Source organism: Hyla sarda, chromosome 2, assembly GCF_029499605.1.
Source record: "Hyla sarda isolate aHylSar1 chromosome 2, aHylSar1.hap1, whole genome shotgun sequence".
Lineage (NCBI taxonomy): Eukaryota > Metazoa > Chordata > Amphibia > Anura > Hylidae > Hyla > Hyla sarda.
In genome coordinates, this window is record NC_079190.1 from 245439091 (window position 1) to 245460286 (window position 21196).

Below are 21196 nucleotides of genomic sequence, written 5' to 3' on the forward strand. Positions count from 1 at the left end.
AAGTAGTTTTTTTTTTTTATTTCCACACCCCTGGGATGATCAGTGTTATCAGGGCTAGACTTCCCGGGAGCTGCGGGAGTTTCACCGCAGTGTTCCTGATCAGCCTGACTGAGCTGCCGGGATGACATTTTTTCAAATTTAGAAGCGGCAATCAATTTTAATCGCAGCGTCTAAAGGGTTAATATCTTGCGGTACAATGATCGGTGCTGCACACTATTAGCCCAGGGTCCCGGCTTTCATAAGCCGCCGAGACTGACCCACTATGACGAGGGGTCAAGGCGTGACCCCGCGTTATAGACCGGGAACGGGCGCAGGTCGTACAGGTACGCCCTGCGTTCTTAAGAGGTTGAATGGGCAGAATCAAAAATTGTTATATATCGTACATCTTGGCGAAAAAAAAAAATAAACCTTTCTAATATACTTCATATAAATGTTATCTCCTTTTTATAGAAATCATGACTTTAAAAAAAAAAAAAAAAAAAAAAAAAGACCACTAGGGGTCCCCATACCATCCAGAACACCCCAGGCTGCGACAGTCCAGAAGGGCAGAACTAGCACTCCTCTGTGCTCACTCTTGTCCTATCAGACTGTAGCATGAAAACAGGGAGGAGGAGGTTATAGAGCAGCCTGCATGAAGAGACCCAGCACAGCAGACTATGGGAGGAAATGAATACATGATCAGTGAGCACGGGCTCAGTGCTTGCCTCAGACACGCACCTGAGCAGTAGATGTCAGAAAGACATGTAAAGCATCTGCATGACCTAGTGAGTAACATATATAAGCAATCCTTTTTTCTGTGATATGACATCTGCCCTTTAATCCTTATTTCTTTGTTTTTCAATTTCTCAAAGTGATCAAGATTCCATTTTCTGATTGTATCTTGTAACATATTCCCTATTAGTGAAAACAATATTGCACCTTGGGGGAAAATTTGTGTAAAAACAAAGGTCATCACCTTTCTTCCTGGTTTTATTCCCTTTCTTTTTGTTTTTAAGTTGTCAGCATTTAGCACATTTCTTGCCAGTGTTGCATTTTTTGGACGCTTGCCTTTCCTTGGTGGAGGTGCTTCAAGGGGCTTGTCTCGTATAGGTTTCCTCCCCTTCTGTGCCAACACAGGCTTCTGTGGGGACTGCATGGAGCGTCTGATGCCCTTTACAGGAGAGGCTGAGGCAGTTGTGTTCTTTGATAAAGAAACTATATAGGAAAAGAATAAAACTGGTTTTAGAACACTAAATATTTCACAATTAAAATGTATGTTTTAAATTGATTCAGTTCTATTTTTAGCATTTATGAAAACATGAAAAGTGGAAATTCTTACAAAACCATACAGTATTTCCTTCAGTAATGGTTAAACTAGCTAGACAAGGGACAGAATGGCAAATGAAAGATTTGCTATATACTATCCAACATAATTTACATTGCATACAGTCAATATAAATAGGAATGATGACCTTAATAAATCATCACTGGACCAATAAACTGTACAAGAAGCCTGGACTTTTCAGAACCTGTATATACATTAACTATGAAAGTACATTTGGATAACCATACACTCTGGGTTTATTTTTTTATTTTTTATACCGTTCAGAAGAAAAATGTATTTACCCTGTAATAAATGATTGTCTGTAATGTTAAGCCAGTCATAGACACTAGAGAGCTTTCAGCCCAGAAGTTCTCTCCCCCAAACCCTATAACCATGCACTTTTGGATTGGTAAAGTGTGCATGTTTTAGGGGGGGGGCAGGGGAAAATTCCCTGGTAGTCACTTTTGGCAATGGCTTATCTCATAGCGAAAACAGGATCAGACATGCTGATATCTCACCTGATCCTTCTTTCCCCTCAACATCTGCTATTGAGGGGCTGTCAGGCACCTCTGTAATAATGCTGTTCTTGGAGCTGCTCTGGAGGAAACTTTAAAATTCTCTATTTAATAAAAGGGCTCATACGTGGATTACATTTAGAAGCCATTGTCTGAAAGCAATAGAATTGGGCACCAGAGGCCAGCAGACATTTGAAAGAGCATTTTGGAATTTGTTTGGGGACATATAATGATATAATATTCCTGCAGTGTATTTGTTTAATTCTATCCAAATATTTGGCAGCCCTTTAGAGAACGAATAAAGAATTTATTTGGGGGGTAACATTTTCCATTCGTTCTCAGGATCAGTGGGAGACCCCCACAGATATGGGATGGCTTTTGTTGGAAATACCTCTGTAAGAGACCAGAAGAGGAGTAATATAGTAGATGAGTCCATATACTGATCAACAACTCTGCCTGTCTCTTTGTCATGTCCTATGAGATGCATCCTGACACTGATGTTCCTGACAGGGAGAAAAACAATGAGACAGGTTGAAGCTACATCTCATATTATATCTCTATAGACTGAGTGTGAATTAGGGGACAGAAGATCTATGTCAACGATCTTCCTCTCAGTCTCTGCAAAGTCAAGAGAGGTATATTAGTATATTGGTGGGGAAACACAGGACTCACATAGCAGGCAACCCATAAATGGCACATTAATTAAAATATGTATACACACAAGCCTCCAAATTATTATTTATTAATAGCCTATGCTGTACTATATAAGAATAAAAATGGCAGAGAACTTTTTTAAAGGAAAGAATCTTCTGTTTGGTTGAGATCCCCTAAATCATCTAATGTGTAATGTCTAATGTGTATGCACAAGGCAGCATTGTTTAACACATGAAACATCCTGCATAAGGGCAGACAAAGAGATGGCCTGGGACATTAAAAGCGTACAGTGCATTCAACTACAATGTGAATAGGCCTGCTTCATTCACACAACTCTCACTTCTACACAGTCTTCTACTCCCATAAACAAAAATCTAGAGTTATATAATGGGAAACCATGTTAAGAAAAGACAGTTTTACAATTGTATTCATTTTTATCTTTTTACCATGTCAAATTTACTCAGAAAATTATAAAACACCTGGAGGATGAAATCCTATATTTACTAAACAAGTTTATTGTTTTGTAGTTCCTCTTCTGCACCACATCAGAGGACCATGCTCATGTTTCAGCTGAAGCATATGTCTAGTAGGGGAATGACAGACACCCCTTTCCTGCTAAATATTTAATTGGAAAGACCCTTCTCGCTTTTCACAAACTAAAGGTAAGTCAGGCCCCTGAATGTCCTTACACATACGCCATTAGTCTTATTAAATAGTGACCTTGCTTTCATTGGAGAAAGAAAACATAGACCTCATGCAGGAATGTTAAGTAGAACATAATGAGGCCCACATCTGTGCTATCTAAGCAGCTTTACCGGCTCCTAGCAGATCCTATGCTCAGGGCACACATTGGGGCAAACAGTTGTGTCTACAATCTCTTCAGTATCCTGTTTTATAGTAAAAGCAGATGTATCAGACAACATAATATCTCACTACTACAATATATACCCCAAGAACACAGTAACAGTCCAGTTAGAAAAAAAAGAAAAAGAAGTGTGAGCTGTGAAGCCCTGGCTCTTAATTCCCTGTAAGAGGAGGATCTTTAAGCAAATTCAGCAAGACCAAAATCCCATATGATCATTACAATTATGCAAATGTGTTCCCAGGAGAGGCGCTTTCTTAACTGAAAGGGGGCTACCAGAACAAGGAGATAGGACCACCTGCTCAATAACTGCTGGAGGAGTGTGGAAACAAATAGCATGTTAACTAACCTAACCTTGGATATCATAAACCTTTACAATCTGATACCAGTGTTCATACTGAAGACAATATACATTACATATATAGTATCATTAGATTATATACTATAAAGTCTAATGACAACATATTTCACATTGTGGAAAATTAAGACAAATAGACGTAAAACAAACTCCGGACCTTCCTCAGCTATATTACAGATAACCTAAGTAAGATGCCTACAACGCAGAATTGTGGAGGCACTGAAAGATGCTTCAAAATCCAGCTTCCTTTTTCTAGATAATATTTTCACTTTTTATTGTCTGCATATAGCTAAGTTCACATCAAGTTTTTGTCAGAAATGATGGCTTGACACCGTCTGCAAACATATGGACATTTTACGTTTGCACATGTCGCCCATTTAAAAAATGTTTAAAAAAAAAAAAAGAAGGGCTGTCACAGATGCGTTTTTAAAGGGGTTATCCAGGAAAAAAAAAACATTTTTATATATATATCAACTGGCTACAGAAAGTTAAACAGATTTGTAAATTACTTCTGTTAAAAAAAATCTTAATCCTTTCAGTACTTATGAGCTGCTGAAGTTGAGTTGCTCTTTTCTGTCTAAGTGCTCTCTGATGAAACCTGTCTCGGGAACTGTCTAGAGTAGAAGCAAATCCCCATAGCAAGCCTCTTCTACTCTGTGCAGTTCCCAAGACAAGCAGAGATGTCAGCAGAGAGCACTGTTGCCAGACAGAAAAGAACAACTCAACTTCAGCAGCTGATAATTATTGGAAGGATTAAGATTTTTTAATAGAAGTAATTTACATATCTGTTTAACTTTCTGGAGCCAGTTGACACTTTTTAGGACCTTCAAAAAATAAAATAAAATTAAAAAAAAAAAGACATGAAAAAGCAAGACATCAAGCAATAGCAACAAAAAATAGGGAACTATACATATCTGTAAAAAATATTTTCTAATTTCAGTCACCCAAGACCTTGTAAGGAAACATCTCTAAAGGGGGATGTTCGATTTCTAAACCAGTCTTTCATTTAACTAGAAACATGAAATAAAGCAACATTTAAATCACTTACCTTTCCAAAACAGTTCAAGTGATCTGTGCACATGATGCAGATCTTTATTTTTTATGTATTCAGCAGGAATGCAATGCAGTGTATGGGGTACATTAACTACAACGTATGCAGAAATGGGCCATACCTCAAACTTTTCATACTTAGCATTCTATAAAAAACACAAACAAGGTATGGCCCATATATATGTGTGTGTGTGTGTGTGTGTGTGTGTGTGTGTGTGTGTGTGTGTGTGTGTGTATATATATATATATATAGATATATAGATATATAGATATACACACATAAACACATATGTACATATACACACACACACACACACACACTCGAGAGTTAAGGCTTCTTTCACACTGCCATTGTGATGTCAGTCAGGGAACCCGGGGAGAATAACGGGAGGAAAAATACATCATGCAGTGTTTTTTCCTCCAGTTACTCCCGTCAAAAAACAACTGCGCCTGACGGACCCCATAAAATAGTATATGGGACCTGTCTGGACCCTTTTTTTCCTGTTGTGTCCCTTCAAAAATAACGTCCATTAAGGTACAAAAAAAAAAGTGCCTGATGGATGTTTGCCGACGTGTACCTGTACCTATACACTGTGCCGCAATAAATGCTGAATGCAGTATACGCAACATCAGCGACAGAAGATGATGAAAAATAAAAATTTGCCTAAAGTGACAGACTAAGAAAATGGTGCAACTAGACAGTTTATGAAAGGTAAGCGATTTACTAAGTTACTCAATATAATGTTTCTAGTTGAATGAAAGACAGTATCGCCTAACACAACTCTTAACTACCGGTATTTGTGGCATTACTGCTCAGTAGCTAAAAATGAAGTGGATAACTGGAAACCTACATTACGTGGCAGTCTCCTAGCAAACAAACCCTACATTAAACATCTAAATGTAAAATCAGTTTACCAGACTAGCAGTGCATATGGATTTTCTCCACCACTGCCTAGCTTGTGGACTCCTATTGAAGCTTTAGCTATTTTCTCATTCACTGAGGGCACAAGGATCAGTATACAATATACTGTACTGTCAGACATCAGAAATCGTGCCTAATGACCATCCAGCTACAAGGAGTTTTCAAGCTCCAAGCAGCACAAGAAATATATAAAAAGATGGTAAAAGTAAAGGCAAAAAAAACCATAGGAGTACTTTTTATTCTATAATATCACAAAATACCTGTATCTCACAGTTTTTTCACCTGTTTAAAAAAAATAATGTGTCTCCAACAAGTAATGACAGCATGTCACTAATAACATGATATGGAGGCAACGCATACACCTGTACCTAAGGCCCGGAATAATAAAGGAGAGGCCACATGGGAGTTTCGCTCCTGCATCCCGTCCCTCCTCCTTTTCTGGTCATATGTTTTGGTTGTACTTTCTGCAACCAACCTATTTTTGGAGGATTTTGTATGTTTTTTTTCTTACTAGATGCCAAGCGTTGTTGCTTAGAGTTTAGAGTGTTCAGCTGATTGGCTGACATAGGCTGTGGTGGGAAGATTTGGGGTATACAAGAGGGATCCCCAATGCTGGGTGGACAGTTATGGAGATATGCTGGTAATTCATGAGTTTCTTTTATGGTTATTTTTGGGTTTATTATTTATTGAAGGTGATAAATTATTTAATATTTATTGCACAATTATTAAATTGGGTAACCCTTAAAAAAAGACTGGCTTTTTATTTATTTATTTATTTTTACTAAGTTGTGTTTGTCATTTTTATAGGATAGTATTTTGGGAGTTGTAGGGGTTCTACTACTATGTCCTGCAATGCCCATCATCAATCTCTCCCCGCTCAGTTAGATGGCCTGCCCCCCCCCCCCCCCCCCCATATCTCCAGTGGCTATGCATCAGCACTATTTATATTTTGGAAAACCTTTTAATTAAAATTCCTTTAATTTAACTGAAACAAATATTTCATTTAAGAAATGGGTGGCTTGTCATATAGGATATGATGGTAGGATATGTGGTTTAGATGGTTCTATTGGCACATATTTGATATTCTAACAATAGAAGACATTTTAAAATTTCTATAAAAAAAAAAAAGATTTAAAAAAATATGAAGGATTTTAGATACTTAAAAATATCTAGAAGAGGTCTGAGAAGTAAGCAGTCCATAGCTGTGTCCATGCTGGTGTTTCTAAGGACACAAAATACAACATTATCGGAATATGACCTCGAAGCATGCACAAAAGCTATGGGGACTGTCTTCACCCCAAAAGTTCCTATGTCCAAGCATTATTTGAGTATATATTTTAAAGTGGGAGCACTATGTAGACTTCTTTTCTAAACTTGGAAAAAGTGTCTATAAAGAATATAACAAAACAATGTTGCCTTTTCCTAAATTAGTGATGGCAAGATGAACTAATATGCTAATAAAACTGGTATTTTGCATACTTTATTATAAGCATATTAAACGTGGAGCACAGAGGATGTAAAATGACCACGGCAGGACGTCCACATATGTGTATGATAAGAATGATCATTGGAGATGTGCTCTACAACGTACAGCAGAATGTAATATCCGGAAGTGAATACATTATAACAATGATGTATCCACCTCCAGGAAATATGGATCCCTTGGCAGGATGTCATCAGATGGCTATCTTATCTCTCAGTTAAATCGCAGTGCCCATCTTCAGGAAAATTACTTTTCTGCTGTTTGCAAGTTGCATGCTCTTTAGTTACCCAGCTCAGTGAGAATAATAAGAAATCATAGCAAAGTTTATTCTAGCAAGCTTTAGGAATATATTCTTTGCTTTCTGTGCCCATAAATGCTATAGAAGAAATGAGCAGCCTATTAAAGTGGATTAATCTAGAATGCCTGATAATGACTTCCTCCATGCACAACTCTATCAGAGCAACAATAAAGTAGGATGTGTGTAAATGTCCTACCTTCTAAATGTGTGTAGCACTGCACATCAGATAGTCCTCAACTGCTCATTTACAACAGGACCAAAACAGACAAAGCCCCCTGCTGCCGGGAGCAGCCCTGAACCCTCCCAGCAAATCGCCACTCACAGATCTGCATGTGCTACTTGATGGGAGGGGAGAGAGAGGGGAGAACGCCGGTAGTGGGGGAGGGAGAGTGAGAGAAAAGAAAGAGCATGAAAGAAAGAGGAAGGGAAACTGCTCAAGTGCTGTCATATTGTGTGCCAATCCCAGTGACAGTGATCATCAGTCAGCTGCCCTGAAGCCTGCACCCAGGCCTGGGAGTTGGAGCAAAGGTTGTGTGGGGTCAGCGGAGCTGCAAAGAGATCAACCCAGCAGGGAGAAGGGGAGGGGAGTGAGACAGCACACTGCCAGCTCAAACTCTCACTAAAGTATTATACAAATCGTACCTATAATGGAGGGATACCCACAAAAGACTGCAAAACATCCCACTGAATAGACATATAGTAGGATACATTGCAAATAGGTTCTAACTGAAAAAATAAACACAATTCTGTGCTGTTTATTATTTATCTTTTTGTACTACCTTCCTACTGAATGGAATAGCATAACATATTATGTTTTCCATATCACAGAAGAAAAAATCATCAAAAGGAGCAAAAGAAATGGCCTCTGTCAGGCGATTTTGTCCCAGCATACATGCCACGTGAAGAGCTATATACTGACCCTCACACAGTCCTACCAGGGAGAAGATAAACACGGACAGGGTCTCAGTACCCTCATGCCATGACCATAACATTAGACAAGGTGCTGAAAATGTTAATGGTGGCTCCGAAGAACGTGCCAGCACACTTACTGAGGGAGTGTGTGTGTTACATCACATTATACAGCAGCAAATCTCACTAGTCACTATCTGGCCAGTATATTCTATATGTATCTGTAAAGGCTCAGTGATTCAGCAGGCAGATGAGAGAATCCAGACTACAAATAACTAGGCCGCTCACAGGGGTAACTGGAAATGGCATTCTGTTCATAAGCAATGTGTGTAAAGAGTAACTCATAAAGCCTGACTGGAGCAGACACAGAGCATTTGCATTGCCAGGAGGCAAAACAACACATACAATATTTCTAATTAAATACGCTCCATTCTGACAAGTGAGGATATGATTTATGAATACACTACACAAACTACGGGGAGACAGTTTGGATGTGGAATCAACGTCATGCCAACAGCCAGGAATACAGACATTGCTTCTTCTTTAGTCTAATGGATCTATACGTAGGAGTTAATCTAATGCAAGGTAATTACTTGTTCCTTGAGGCAGAAGACGTGAGCAGCTACATTTCACAGAAACAGGTCAAAGTGAGCGACATGGCGCTAAAACGTTTACTGATCTAGAACTTTCAATAACTGTTGGTTTTTAAAGTGGTCAAATGTATTTTTCATGGTGCTGAAGTGGGATACAACAATGCCTTGTGCAGGGCGCTGCACTGGAAGAAAAGGCTGAAGGAATGAGAGCCCCTTGACAACCAATGTGGGAGTATGTCTGTCACTTTTGCAGGCATTTACTTCTTTTCTGGCTCATTGAGTTTATAACCTACAAACTAAACCAGCAATGAGCTTTCTATTGGTGCTAAATCTGCTATCACTCTAGTCAGAGAACACTAGATCCCTGGGCTTATAAATATCTACACTGGAATAACCCCATTGGGTCTGTGGCAATGTTTTGCCTTTATATTAAAAATAAAAACAGTTTACATAAAACTAGTTTCTGGCTTGGAAAGCGCCAGTGCCAGACACTTCTGTTAGAAGATTATCTCTATGGAGAACAATGGATCAGGCTGGTTGTCTGCTTCTCGAAGCATGCCAGCGCTGTAGACGTGATGCCACTGCGTCGCTCAACCAATCACTGGCTGCAACAGTGTCCCACCTTAGCCAGTAATTGGCGAGGGGCACTGTCAGTTCCCCCGGCTGTAGATGCTACGCTCTGCAACTTAGGGGAAAGCAGTGTCACCGGCTACGGACAGGGCACCTAGAAACTGGAGCAAAGAAGAAGCTGAGGAAGGAGAGTTAAAGTGTTTGTTATTTTATTAGGCAGCCTGGGGACAATAAAAATCAGGTCTGGTGCAAGGATTTTTGCCACCCTAGGCGAAAGCTAATTTTGCTGCCCCTTGACCCCGCCTATTGGCTCCTCCCAATGTATGGAGGAGTGCGCAATGTCAGGATGTAGGAACGGACCTGACCTTAGTGATCGCCCGACTGCCTTGGAAGTGGCGCTGCGCTCCTCCAGTAGGCTGAAAAATGCTGATTATTATAGTAGGAGGAGGGGTAGCGTGGCAGGGTTTTGCTTGATGGGCAGGTGCTTCAGGTGGGCGGGTGCTTCGGATGCTGGCTAACTTTATTGTAGCGGGCAGAGCAGTGCCCCCATCAAAAGAGCGCTCTAGATAGCTGCTCATTTTTTATGTAGAGCCGGCCCTGATAGTAATTAATACATTTTACCAGACAAGCCCTTGAAGGTAGAGGTTTAGTAGGACAAATACCAGGAGCCAGGTGACCAATACCCTACAGGCTGACATTAACTATTTTGGTGAAAGTGACCACTACCATTAGGGAATACCATGCCCTTGAAGGGGGGGGACACTTGGTCTGCAACAATGTTAGGGTACTTTAAAGTAAATTCCATATGAATGCCAAGATCCAAGGGCTACTAGCAGAACATTGCACATAGCAGCACACTGCATCTGCCAGCTTTCTTTCTTACAATTGTACTTTCTGGTACCATCTGTTCCCTTGATATGTGATGCTTAGCCACCCTGCCTTCCATGTAATGTGAATGTAAACAAATTCATCAGATCAGGACACTTTTTTCCCATTGCTATAAAGGTCCAGTTCTAATGCTCATGTCCCTATTTGGTGATTTTGGCATTAGACAGCACTGTCATTCTGATCAGTCTGCAGCTACACAGCCCTATTGGCAGCAAGCTGTAATGCACTGCGAATTCTGACATCTATCACAGCCAACATTAATAATTTCTGCTACAGTAGCTCTTCTGTTGGATCAAATCCAATGAGGTAACATTTGCTCCCTGTAAGCTTAAATCAACCAAGGGCTCCCATCACCCTGTTGCTGGTTCACCAGCTGTCATTCCTTGGACTACTTTTGTTAGGTTAGGTGCTAACCACTGCATACCAGGAATATAGTATTGCCCAAATGTTCTCTGATGGTCTGCATATACTTTGCCCCAAGTCATGTAATGTTTGTGAAGACATACTATGAGAAGCATCCCCTCCTGTATGTAGCACAAGTAGACCACAGAGGAAGTTGTAGATCTGATTACAATCAGGGTGCAAACAAAACACTTGCTTAAAGTAACAAATCCCATCACACATTGGCAGATTATCTGTAAAACAGGAGGCTTAGAACAGTAGAGAAGTGATAAGACTTCTTATACATACAAGATTACTGTCAGAATGAGAAATCACAGCTCAGTAGTGGTGCCAACTGAGAAAGGGCTATTTCAGCAGGATTTTTTAGCCATGAGAACGCTGTTACAGGTCAACCAAGGTAACTTCATAGCATCTGTCTTTTCTCAAGTGTTCAGCAGAAACTCTTATCTGGAAAGTAATGGTCTGACAGTGTACGAGGATAAAGCATGCTTCCATGCATAACAATTGCAGAAATAAACAGGAAGAGTTTGTAAGTTTGTTCATACACACAGAGTTCTCATTCATTTTTTTTTTGAGCCAAATACAGAAGTGGATCCAGCAACTGTAAGAGCATTTCATCTAGATTTTCCATTCCTAGCAAATCTACTTCTGAGAACAGAAATTAATAAAAAAATAAAAAAAATGCCACAAAAAGCTGTGTGTGAAAGCACCCACAAAAAATAGGGTGCACATACACCTTTTCAGTCAACAGCTTTCCCCCCAAAATATACAAGCATTTTGGCTCAGCTGTGTATTTCTGTATTCATGCATCGGCTCTCCCATGGAGATGCATGGAGGGGGTGTATGGACCCTCTGCTCTGTGCACGAGGAGAGAAGGAGCACCATGCAGGAGATCACAGGGGTTGCAGTGGTCAGACTTGAGGGCTTGTTTTTTTGCAGGACCAATTGTACTTCACATTGATGTCTTTCATTTTACCATAAAATGTACAACAAAGCAAAAAAAGATATTTTATTCGGGGGGAAAAAATGCAATTGTGCAACTTTTATTTTTATTTTTTTTCGTTTTTTGGCAGTGCACTTAACAGGAAAACTGACATGTGATCTTTACTTTGTGGGTCAATATGATTAAATAAGTGGGTAAATATGATAAAAATGATACCCTTTTCTAATATTTTACTACTTTTAAAAACAGTTAAACCTTTTTTTTTTTAAGAAATAGGTATGTTGAAGATGACCCATTCTAACCCCTATAACCTTTTTTATTTTTCTGTATATGTGACTATATGAGGGCTTATATTATTTTATTTGTTTGGTTCTATATTTTTCATATAAATTAGTATCTATACTTTAGCACAGCTTAGCAAGCAGTGCCCAGAGATATACACATTACTGATTATTGCTAGGATTCTTTTTGGGGAAGAATAAGACCCATTCACTTATTCTTCCACATTGCCACCTAGTGGTGTGTCTGTATAGTACATTTACATTTGTAAGCACCATGCTTAGTTTGCACTTTTTTGACCTTAAAAATATGGTGTGACGTACTGAAGCCAACACAAAAAAAGAAAACAATGTATTACTATCTTTCTCAAGCAAAATGTTCATATTGTAGACACCTGAGTTACAAATCATTTTCATTTACATGTTTAATTACAACTGTCTCTAACCTTTACAAAAACCAATGCAATAGATGTAGATTTTATTTACAAGTAATATTTAATACTCACTATAGTTAAAATGTAGAATCTCTCATGTTACCTACCACTGTTTCCAGGAGGCTGTAGAGAATCGCCAGTCATACTGCACCACCCGACGGGAAAGATGTCACGAGAGTCGTATTTGCACCAGTAGTCAAACGCTCCCCTCCATCCATCAAATGTGATAAATATTTCATCTCCTTTCACTTCTCCTACAGTAGCTGGGCAGATTAAAAATGGATTCTTTTTGTCCACAGCTTCCAGTTTCATCCCAATTTTAAATAAGTTCTGAGATTGCTTTTGTGGTTCCTGTTAAAGAGAATTATTATAAAAGATTTTTCAATACCTCTTGATTAGGGACAAGACACATAAAATAATAAAACAGAATAAAGTTTTTTTTCCTATGAATTAGCTAGGCTGGAGAATGGTAAAATGAGCATCATTTATCCAGTATGTCTCCATTACACAGACAGCCTATTGATTTTAATAGTTACCATGTGATGCGCAGGGCAACTGTATACTTGCTGCCAGCTTATTGCCAAGGTTCTGAGCAGTAAAACACCTAGTGGTCATTTTATCATCAGGGGACTATTCTAACAAACTGGAATAGTCCAAAGTAAACAGCCCTGCTCCTAACCATCAATCTGTACTGAGTTGGCCAACAAAATACATGAGGCAACCAAAAGCAACAGACAAAATCTCACTCTGCCCATCTATGTAAGCATTTTAGGAGAAAGATATCTCATGTGTATGGTCGGCTTAAAAGGGTACTCCGGTGAAAAACTTTTTTTTTTGTTTTGTTTTTTTAAATCAACTGGTGCCAGAAAGTTAAACAGATTTGTAAATTACTTCTATTAAAAAATCTTAATCCTTCCTGTACTTATTAGCTGCTGAATACTACAGTAGAAATTCTTTTCCGTTTGAAACACAGATCTCTCTGCTGACATCATGAGCACAGTGCTCTCTGCTGACATCTCTGTCCATTTTAGGAACTGTCCAGAGTAAAAGGAAATCCCCATAGCAAACACATGCTGTTCTAGACAGTTCCTAAAATGGACAGAGATGTCAGCAGAGAGCACTGTGCTCGTGATGACAGCAGAGAGCTCTGTGTTTCAAAAAGAAAAGAATTTCCGCTGTAGTATTCAGCAGCTAATAAGTACAGGAAGGATTAAGATTTTTTTATAGAAGTAATTTACAAATCTGTTTAACTTTCTGGCACCAGTTGATTTAAAAAAAAAAAAAAAAAAAAGTTTTTCACCGGAGTACCCCTTTAACGACGAAGGACGTAAATGTACGTCCTGGTGATGCGGTACTTAACGCACCAGGACGTACATTTACGTCCTAAGCATAACCGCGGGCATTGGAGCAATGCCCGGATCATGCGTGGCAGGTCCCGGCTGTTGATCGCAGCCAGGGACCCGCCGGTAATGGCGGACACCCACGATCCCGCGGATGTCTGCCATTAACCCCTCAGATGCCGTGATCAATACCGATCACGGCATCTGCAGCATCGCGGTCACTTAATTGGATGATCGGTTCGCCCGCAGCGCTGCCGCGGCGATCCGATCATCCTGCACGGCAGCCAGAGGTCCCCTCACCTGCCTCCGCTGTCTTACAGGAGTCTTCTGCTCTGATCTGCCTTCCCGCAGAGCAGAGCAGAAGATGACCGATAATGCTGATCAGTGCTGTGTCCTATACATAGCACTGAACAGGATTAGCAATCGAGTGATTGCTATAAATAGTCCCCTATGGGGACTATTAAAGTGTAAAAATAAAAGTTAAAAAAGAAGTTAAAAAATTAGAAAAAAAACCTCCCCCAATAAAAATGTAAATTGCCCCATTTTCCCTATTTCACCCCCAAAAAGTGTTAAAAAAATATTTTATATACATATTTGGTATCGCCGCGTGCGTAAATATCTGAACTAATAAAATAAAATGTTAATGATACCGTGGGGTGAACGGCGTGAACGTAAAAAAAAAAAAATACGTCCAAAATAGCTGCTTTTTTATAACATTTTATTTTAAAAAAAATTATAAAAAATGTATTAAAAGTTTTATATAAGCAAATATGGTATCATTAAAAAGTAAAGATCACGACGCAAAAAATGAGCCCTCATACTGCCGCTTATACGGAAAAATGAAAAAGTTATAGGTCTTCAAAATAGGGGGATCTTAAACGTACTAATTTGGTTAAAAAGTTTGTGTTTTTTTTTAGGCGCAACAGTAATAGAAAAGTATTATCATGGGTATCATTTTAATCGTATTGACCCAAAGAATAAAGAAAACATGTCATTTTTACCATAAATTGTACGGCGTGAAAACAAAACCTTGCAAAATTGCGGTTTTCTTTTTAATTTCCCCACACAAATAGTATTTTTTTGGTTGTGCCATACATTATATGGTAAAGTGAGTGATGTCATTACAACGGACAACTGGTCGCGCAAAAAAAAAAGCCCACATACTAGTCTGTGGATGAAAATATAAAAGAGTTATGATTTTTTGAAGGCGAGGAGGAAAAAACAAAAAACGTAATAATAAAATTGTCTGAGTCCTTAAGGCCAAAATGGGCTGCATCCTTAAGGGGTTAAAGGCCCCCACACACATTAGAGAAAGCCTGCCGAACCAGACAATTTTGCTAGGACTGCCCAGAAGTCTAATGTACATGGGGCATTTCTACTGAATTTTAACACTCATTCCTAAAGCTTCCATAAAGACAAAGAACATCACCAGGAAAGACTACCAGAGGCTTTCTCTACTCTGTCCATAAAAACACATGCACACTGAGCCTGGTGTCTGGCTGCCTTAAGACTATGGGACTCTTGTCTCATTTAATTAAATCCATTCATTTAACATTGATTTTAATGTCAGGGATTTATTCGGGTTGTCAAGAACTTATATTTTATCATCACAGTCACGTGTGATTGAGGAATTATTAGCATGAAATGTGATTATAATAAAAAAAGATATCCTACCAACATTTTCTCCATACTTTCTCTATATTACAGCTATCATTTCCATAGATAAGGCGTTGTTAGATTTAACTTTTATGATAACTTTGTATTGTATTTTGCACTTGAAACTGTATTTTTGACAATAAGAGTAAGACCACTGGCGTGGCACGACTGAGGTTTTACTGTAATTCAGCGCAGTTTTCAGACTGTTAATGGCCGCATTGGTTTGCAAAATTACAAAGTTGTGTGGCCACAGCCTGTTTGAAAACCTTGTGGTGAAACTTCACTTCCACGCAGTTTCCAGCCACTACATAGGAAGTCCCCATAAAAATAACTGGAGAATGGAGGAGGAATTTCTAAATGCTAGTCAAAGTACAATTAGAGAGAGAGGGGGGCTCCTATGTCTTACCTTTTTGAAGTATAAAGCTGGTGCCATTTCTGCTCCATTTAGTGTTCTTAACAGGAACATTGGCCACGAGGAGGCATTCATCCGGAATCCTTACCAAGAAAGAAAAAAAAAATCTTACTGCAAAACTTAACTGAACATATTTTCTAGTATTCTGATTACTTTACATGACAAGACAAACATTTTACTAGAACATTAGGGAAAAAAAATAGCTGTGTGTGTAGCCTCTCAATTACTTTCAGTCCCATCATGGTAGTCATCTGGAGAAAGGCAGATCAGATATGCTAGATTTTTTATTTGCCCAATCCTTTGCTTCCCCATACCTGTTCAGCTTAACAAGGGGTAATGTTTATGTAGAATGCAGCTTGGGAGAGAAAGTTGTGCAGCTAAAGCTTATTCTGGTCAGTCTTATGTGTATGGCCAGCAAAGGAACTGCACTCTGAATACAAATATTTCTTAGACATAATGCCAGTTTGTTACATATCAGCTTTTATTATCATACTGGAGGCTGTCATCAATCTCCTTTAAAGGGGTCATGCAAAAACATATACTAAGGCTGAGAAAGCTTGGGCTGGCACTGTTGCAACTGTTGGAATGGGTACTGTTAGGATGGCTGTGGGCTGGAGCAACAGATCGGTGTCCAATCAAATGGACACTGGGGGTGCAGACCAAATAAACTGTGATACGGCAACAATCCAAGGTAAGTAGAGAAAAAGAAGATCGCAATCACCCATTCATGTCCGTTTTCTTTATTGGCCATCAAAGTCCATCTAGCCCGTCGCTGCAGTAGGTAGTAGCGATCGGCATCAAGACGATGAACGGCAGAGACGAGGCAGCGCTCCTTTCGCGGTCTTGCCTGCTTGAGAAAGCTTGATGCCGACCGCTACTCCCTACTACAGCACCGGGCTGGATGGACTTTGATGGCCAATAAAGAAAACTGACACGAATGGGTGAGTGCGATCATCTTTTCCTCTACTTACCTTGGATTGCTCCTTTAAAGGGATACTCCGGAAAAAAAAAAAAAAAAAAAAAAGAATGTTGTCCTATTAACCTGTGTAAGAAAGTTATACAGATTTTATAAAATTACTTTTATATAAAAATCTCAAGCCTATCAGAGGAAGTTGTGTAGTTCTTCACAGGAGACGTGTGCTATGGGGATTTGCTTCTGCTCTGGACAGTTCCTGACATGGACAGTTATGGCAGCAGAGAGCACTGTGGTTAGACTGGAAAAAACTATACAACTTCCTCTGGAGCATACAGCAGCTGATAAGTACTGGAAGGATTAAGATTTTTTAATACAAGTAATTTACAAATCTGTTTAACTTTCTGGTACCAATTAGTTTGAAAACATTTTCTTTTCCTCCGGAGTACCCCTTTAAGCATAGGACTTCACTTTCACTGACATTACTCTGCACTGACTTACTGTAAAAAGATAGCACTGATTGGGTGCCTTGCCTAACACCTTAGCAATGAGCTGACATATGAAGTCCTGTGACTGACAACCTTACTTTCTCACAAGTCATATACAGTGATCCCTAAAGTTAAAGTGGCCTAAGGTTACAATACATTTAAAATACAATGCCAGAAACAGTCCAGATCCATAGCATGTGTGAATGGCTAGAAGATCCAACCAATCATTTTGGGCATTTCATTGATAAACATTGTATTACTGAAGTGCATGCACTGATTGGTTGTCTAGTAGCGCTTCTCTACAGTACAGTGTGGTACTGTACTGCTCTTTACCTGTGCAAGGACTAGCTGCATCTATGGACATGTGGTAAGGGTGCCTCCATATCTTATCTCCTGTACACTATTTAAGGCTCCTAAAAAGGCTCCTGCCCACTTTGATATATAGCTTCTAGCAGCTAAAACTTTTGTATGTAAGGACTTGTTTAATCTGTGTTAGCTAACCTGTCATTTTTCTTTCATCTTCATTTTTTCTGGTTTTGGATGACATTTTAGAGAACCAATAACCAGTTTTCCATACATACAGCAGAGGTGTGGAGGACAACACTGGACCAATCTAATGTGCACGTGGTTGTCCAGAAAGCCAGTCTGGATATGTAAAAAGAGAGTGAGGAATTGAGGCTAACATTTAGATGAAATGTCACTTTTAGGAACCTATGAATTTTAGCTTATTTGCACAAAATCCAGAGTTTCCAGTTTGGAGCTGTGGCCTTCGTCACTTTTAGTTTTCCATACATTTATGATCTCAACATAGAAGGATTTTAAAACACAATGGGGGAGATTAATCAAAACCTGTGCAGAGGGAAACTTGCTCAGTTGCCCATAGCAACCAATCAGATAACTTCTTTCATTTTGCAGAGGCCATGGTAAAAATTAAAGAAGCGATCTGATTGGTTGCTATGGGCAACTGGGCAAGTTTTCCTCTGCACAGGTTTTGCTAAATCTCCCTCAATGTACGTCCTGGGACAAATTAATATGTAAACTTTAGGGCCCACTGTACTTCTTTTTAGTCGTAGGGAACAGCTGACTGATGTGACTAAAAGTGAGCGGTCACTGTGAGACAAATTTTTATTTATTTTTTTATTTCCAATAAACTGTACAGACCAAAACCTAGCCTCTTACCCAATGGCGGCTGCAGCATATCTCCCAGTTTTTCACATATACCAATTTGCTGGATGTCTGAGGAGTCCACAAGCCTCCAGAAGTCATTTTTATCATCGCTGCCATCCAATCGTAAGCGCAAGCGAGCTCCAGAGGTTCCAACAACAGTGGCTATACAAACGGAGGTAACATTTCGAGGGTCATGAGCTTCCACTTTCATGCCAATTTTAAACTCATTACTGGGTGGGTTCCTAGACTACAAAGAACATAATATAAAATCCTGGTTTAAACTACAACAAATAACTTTAAAACAGAATAAAACAATGGCATTTCCATCGACTGAGCAGGGGGCTTACACAAAGACTTTCGGGAATGCACTTATATCTGTCCCCACTAGTAGAGCATCTCATCTGATGATAGATACTCTTCAATTCTGATATTGTAAACTTTACATGTATTATATAAGCATGCACCTTACTTTTTGTTAAAAAATGAAGCCATTAAAGAACTGATATTAGATTTTTTTATTATCAAAGTTAATAAAATGCACAATACACAGAATGATTACTTATTTTAAAGGTATGAGGTAAGGTGCACAGTGTATATATAAGTACTGATTATTGATAAATTGTTAGGTCTCCCAAGTAGAATACAAAAATTATAGACCAGTAGGAAACCTCTAAAACATAGCTTTTATTCCAAGCATAAAAATATCAATCATCAATCATGATATTTTTATGCTTGGAATAAAAGCTATGTTTTAGAGGTTCCCTATTGGTCTATAATTTTTGTACACAGTATGTATATATATGTATAGTCACATGCTATATTATCATCGCCACTTAACTCTTTTTAGCTCTTTATTGAGAATTAACAAAAAACAGAGGCCATACCAAATGAAGGTCAAAGACTTATAAGGTTCTACTTCAGTGTTTCCAAACCAATGTGCCTCAAGCTGTTGCAATAGTACAACACCAAGCATGAGATAAAGTCTGTCCAGGCATACTGGGAGTTGTAATTTTGCAACCACAATAGGCACACCCCACTAGACCACCAGGGATGGTTATAAGAAACCTTTAGACTCCGCTGTCAACTTTGACAGCGGTGATCTAAAGGGTTATTGGCCGGCCGCATGCCAGGCTATTAGCGGCGGCCCCCCGGCATCTGAAATCAGCCGGGTGCCGCCGGGTATGGAGCGGGCTCAAGTCATGAGCCCGCTCCATACACCCTGAGCGCCGGTGTGAGGTGCAGACTTGCGTCCCATGCAAGCCTGCGCCCGCTCCTCCCGTCAGTCTGCACCTCACACAAGCGTTCTAAAAATAAAGTCGGTCCAACCCTGCTAGCCCGATACAGGGCTAAATGTATGAAAAAATCACCTGCCCGGCACCCGGAACTACATGTCCCGGGCGTTGGGCGATAGGATTTCCACATCCCTGAAAGTGCATCTGTACAGAGCTGAAGACACCAGCAGTTGATGATAGAAGATACCTTTGTTTAGTGTGGCCACAGTTTATAAAGTTACATCGGTGTTGTTTTTTAATCATTCAAAACAGTCAGAGAGGCTGGCCGAGCTGCAGCGCCTAGCCTCCTTCCTGCCCTGACCTACTCCCAGCATGGAGCCCAGTAAATCAATCATGCGGGTCAGAGAAGAAAGGAAGTGTGCTGTTCAAGTAAGCCAGCCTTTACAAACTGTGCCCACACCAAACAAAGGTACCGTCTTTTAAATGTTTACTTTTTAAAGGGTAACTATAATGTTGTTGCTGACGCAAGATAAACGTTTAGAACTGAGATGCACTATATCAGTATTAAAGTTTAAAAAAATAATAGACGGATCTGACCTCAAGTTAAGGATGGCTAATTTATGTGTAATAATGATGGTAATATGGTATAAAAGACAACTGAGGGATGTGGCTGGTATAATAAGTGCTTTATTATTTATACAATGAACATGCAACATTGGGTGTAACCAAATTCCCAAGCAGGGCCCTTGCTATGGGGATGGTATACTAGATAGTAACAATAGTAGTATAGGAACAATAATGCATATGGTGTGATATATTAAAAATAGGTATAACAAATAGGGGAAGAACATAAAATTGCCACTTCAAAATGACGGAATAAAAAATAGTTGCAGCGCTGGAGTATATGCAAAAATAAGCCTGTTCCAGATTATTACCAGTCTATAGATTAACCCCTTAAGGACCCAGCCAATTTTCACTGTAGGACCCGGCCATTTTTTGCACATCTGACCACTGTCACTTTAAGCATTAATAACTCTGGGATGCTTTCATTCTGATTCCGAGATTATTTTTTCATGACATATTGTACTTCATGTTAGTGGTAATTTTTTGTCGATATTTGCATCATTTCATGGTGAAAAATTTCAACATTTTCTGAAAAAATTTACAACGTTGCATTTTTCTAACTTTGAAGCTCTATGCTTGTAAGGAAAATGGACATTCCAAATAAATTATACATTGATTCACATATACAATATGTCTACTTTATGTTTCCATCATAAAGTTTACATGTTTTTACTTTTGGAAGACATCAGAGGGCTTCAAAGTTCAGCAGCAATTTTCCAATTTTTCAAAAAATTTTCAAAATCGGAACAGTTCAGATTTGAAGTGGATTTCAAGGGCCTTCATATTAGAAATACCCCACAAATTACCCCATTATAAAAACTGCACCCCCTCAAAGTATCCAAAATGACATTCAGTAAGTGTGTTAACCCTTTAGGTGTTTCACAGGAATAGCAGCAAAGTTC

The 21196-nt window shown here is 39.2% G+C and overlaps 1 protein-coding gene across 9 annotated transcripts in view; it reads right to left on the reverse strand.

Annotated features, from left to right (window-relative positions):
• SCML2 (Scm polycomb group protein like 2) overlaps window positions 1-21196 on the reverse strand; it is a 99115-nt gene that overhangs the window by 20533 nt on the left and 57386 nt on the right. For 8 of the 9 annotated variants that reach the window (XR_008888706.1, XM_056556832.1, XM_056556833.1 and 5 more), the window contains 4 exons: window positions 18451-18685; window positions 15865-15953; window positions 12570-12813; window positions 956-1194 (listed from right to left, as the gene is read on the reverse strand). Coding sequence is in view for 8 of the 9 variants with exons in the window: in XM_056556832.1 (XP_056412807.1) it covers window positions 956-1194; window positions 12570-12813; window positions 15865-15953; window positions 18451-18685 (807 nt within the window). In the remaining variant the exon portion in view is untranslated. The remainder of the gene's footprint in view (window positions 1-955; window positions 1195-12569; window positions 12814-15864; window positions 15954-18450; window positions 18686-21196) is intronic. The other variant, XM_056556838.1, reaches the window with a different exon arrangement.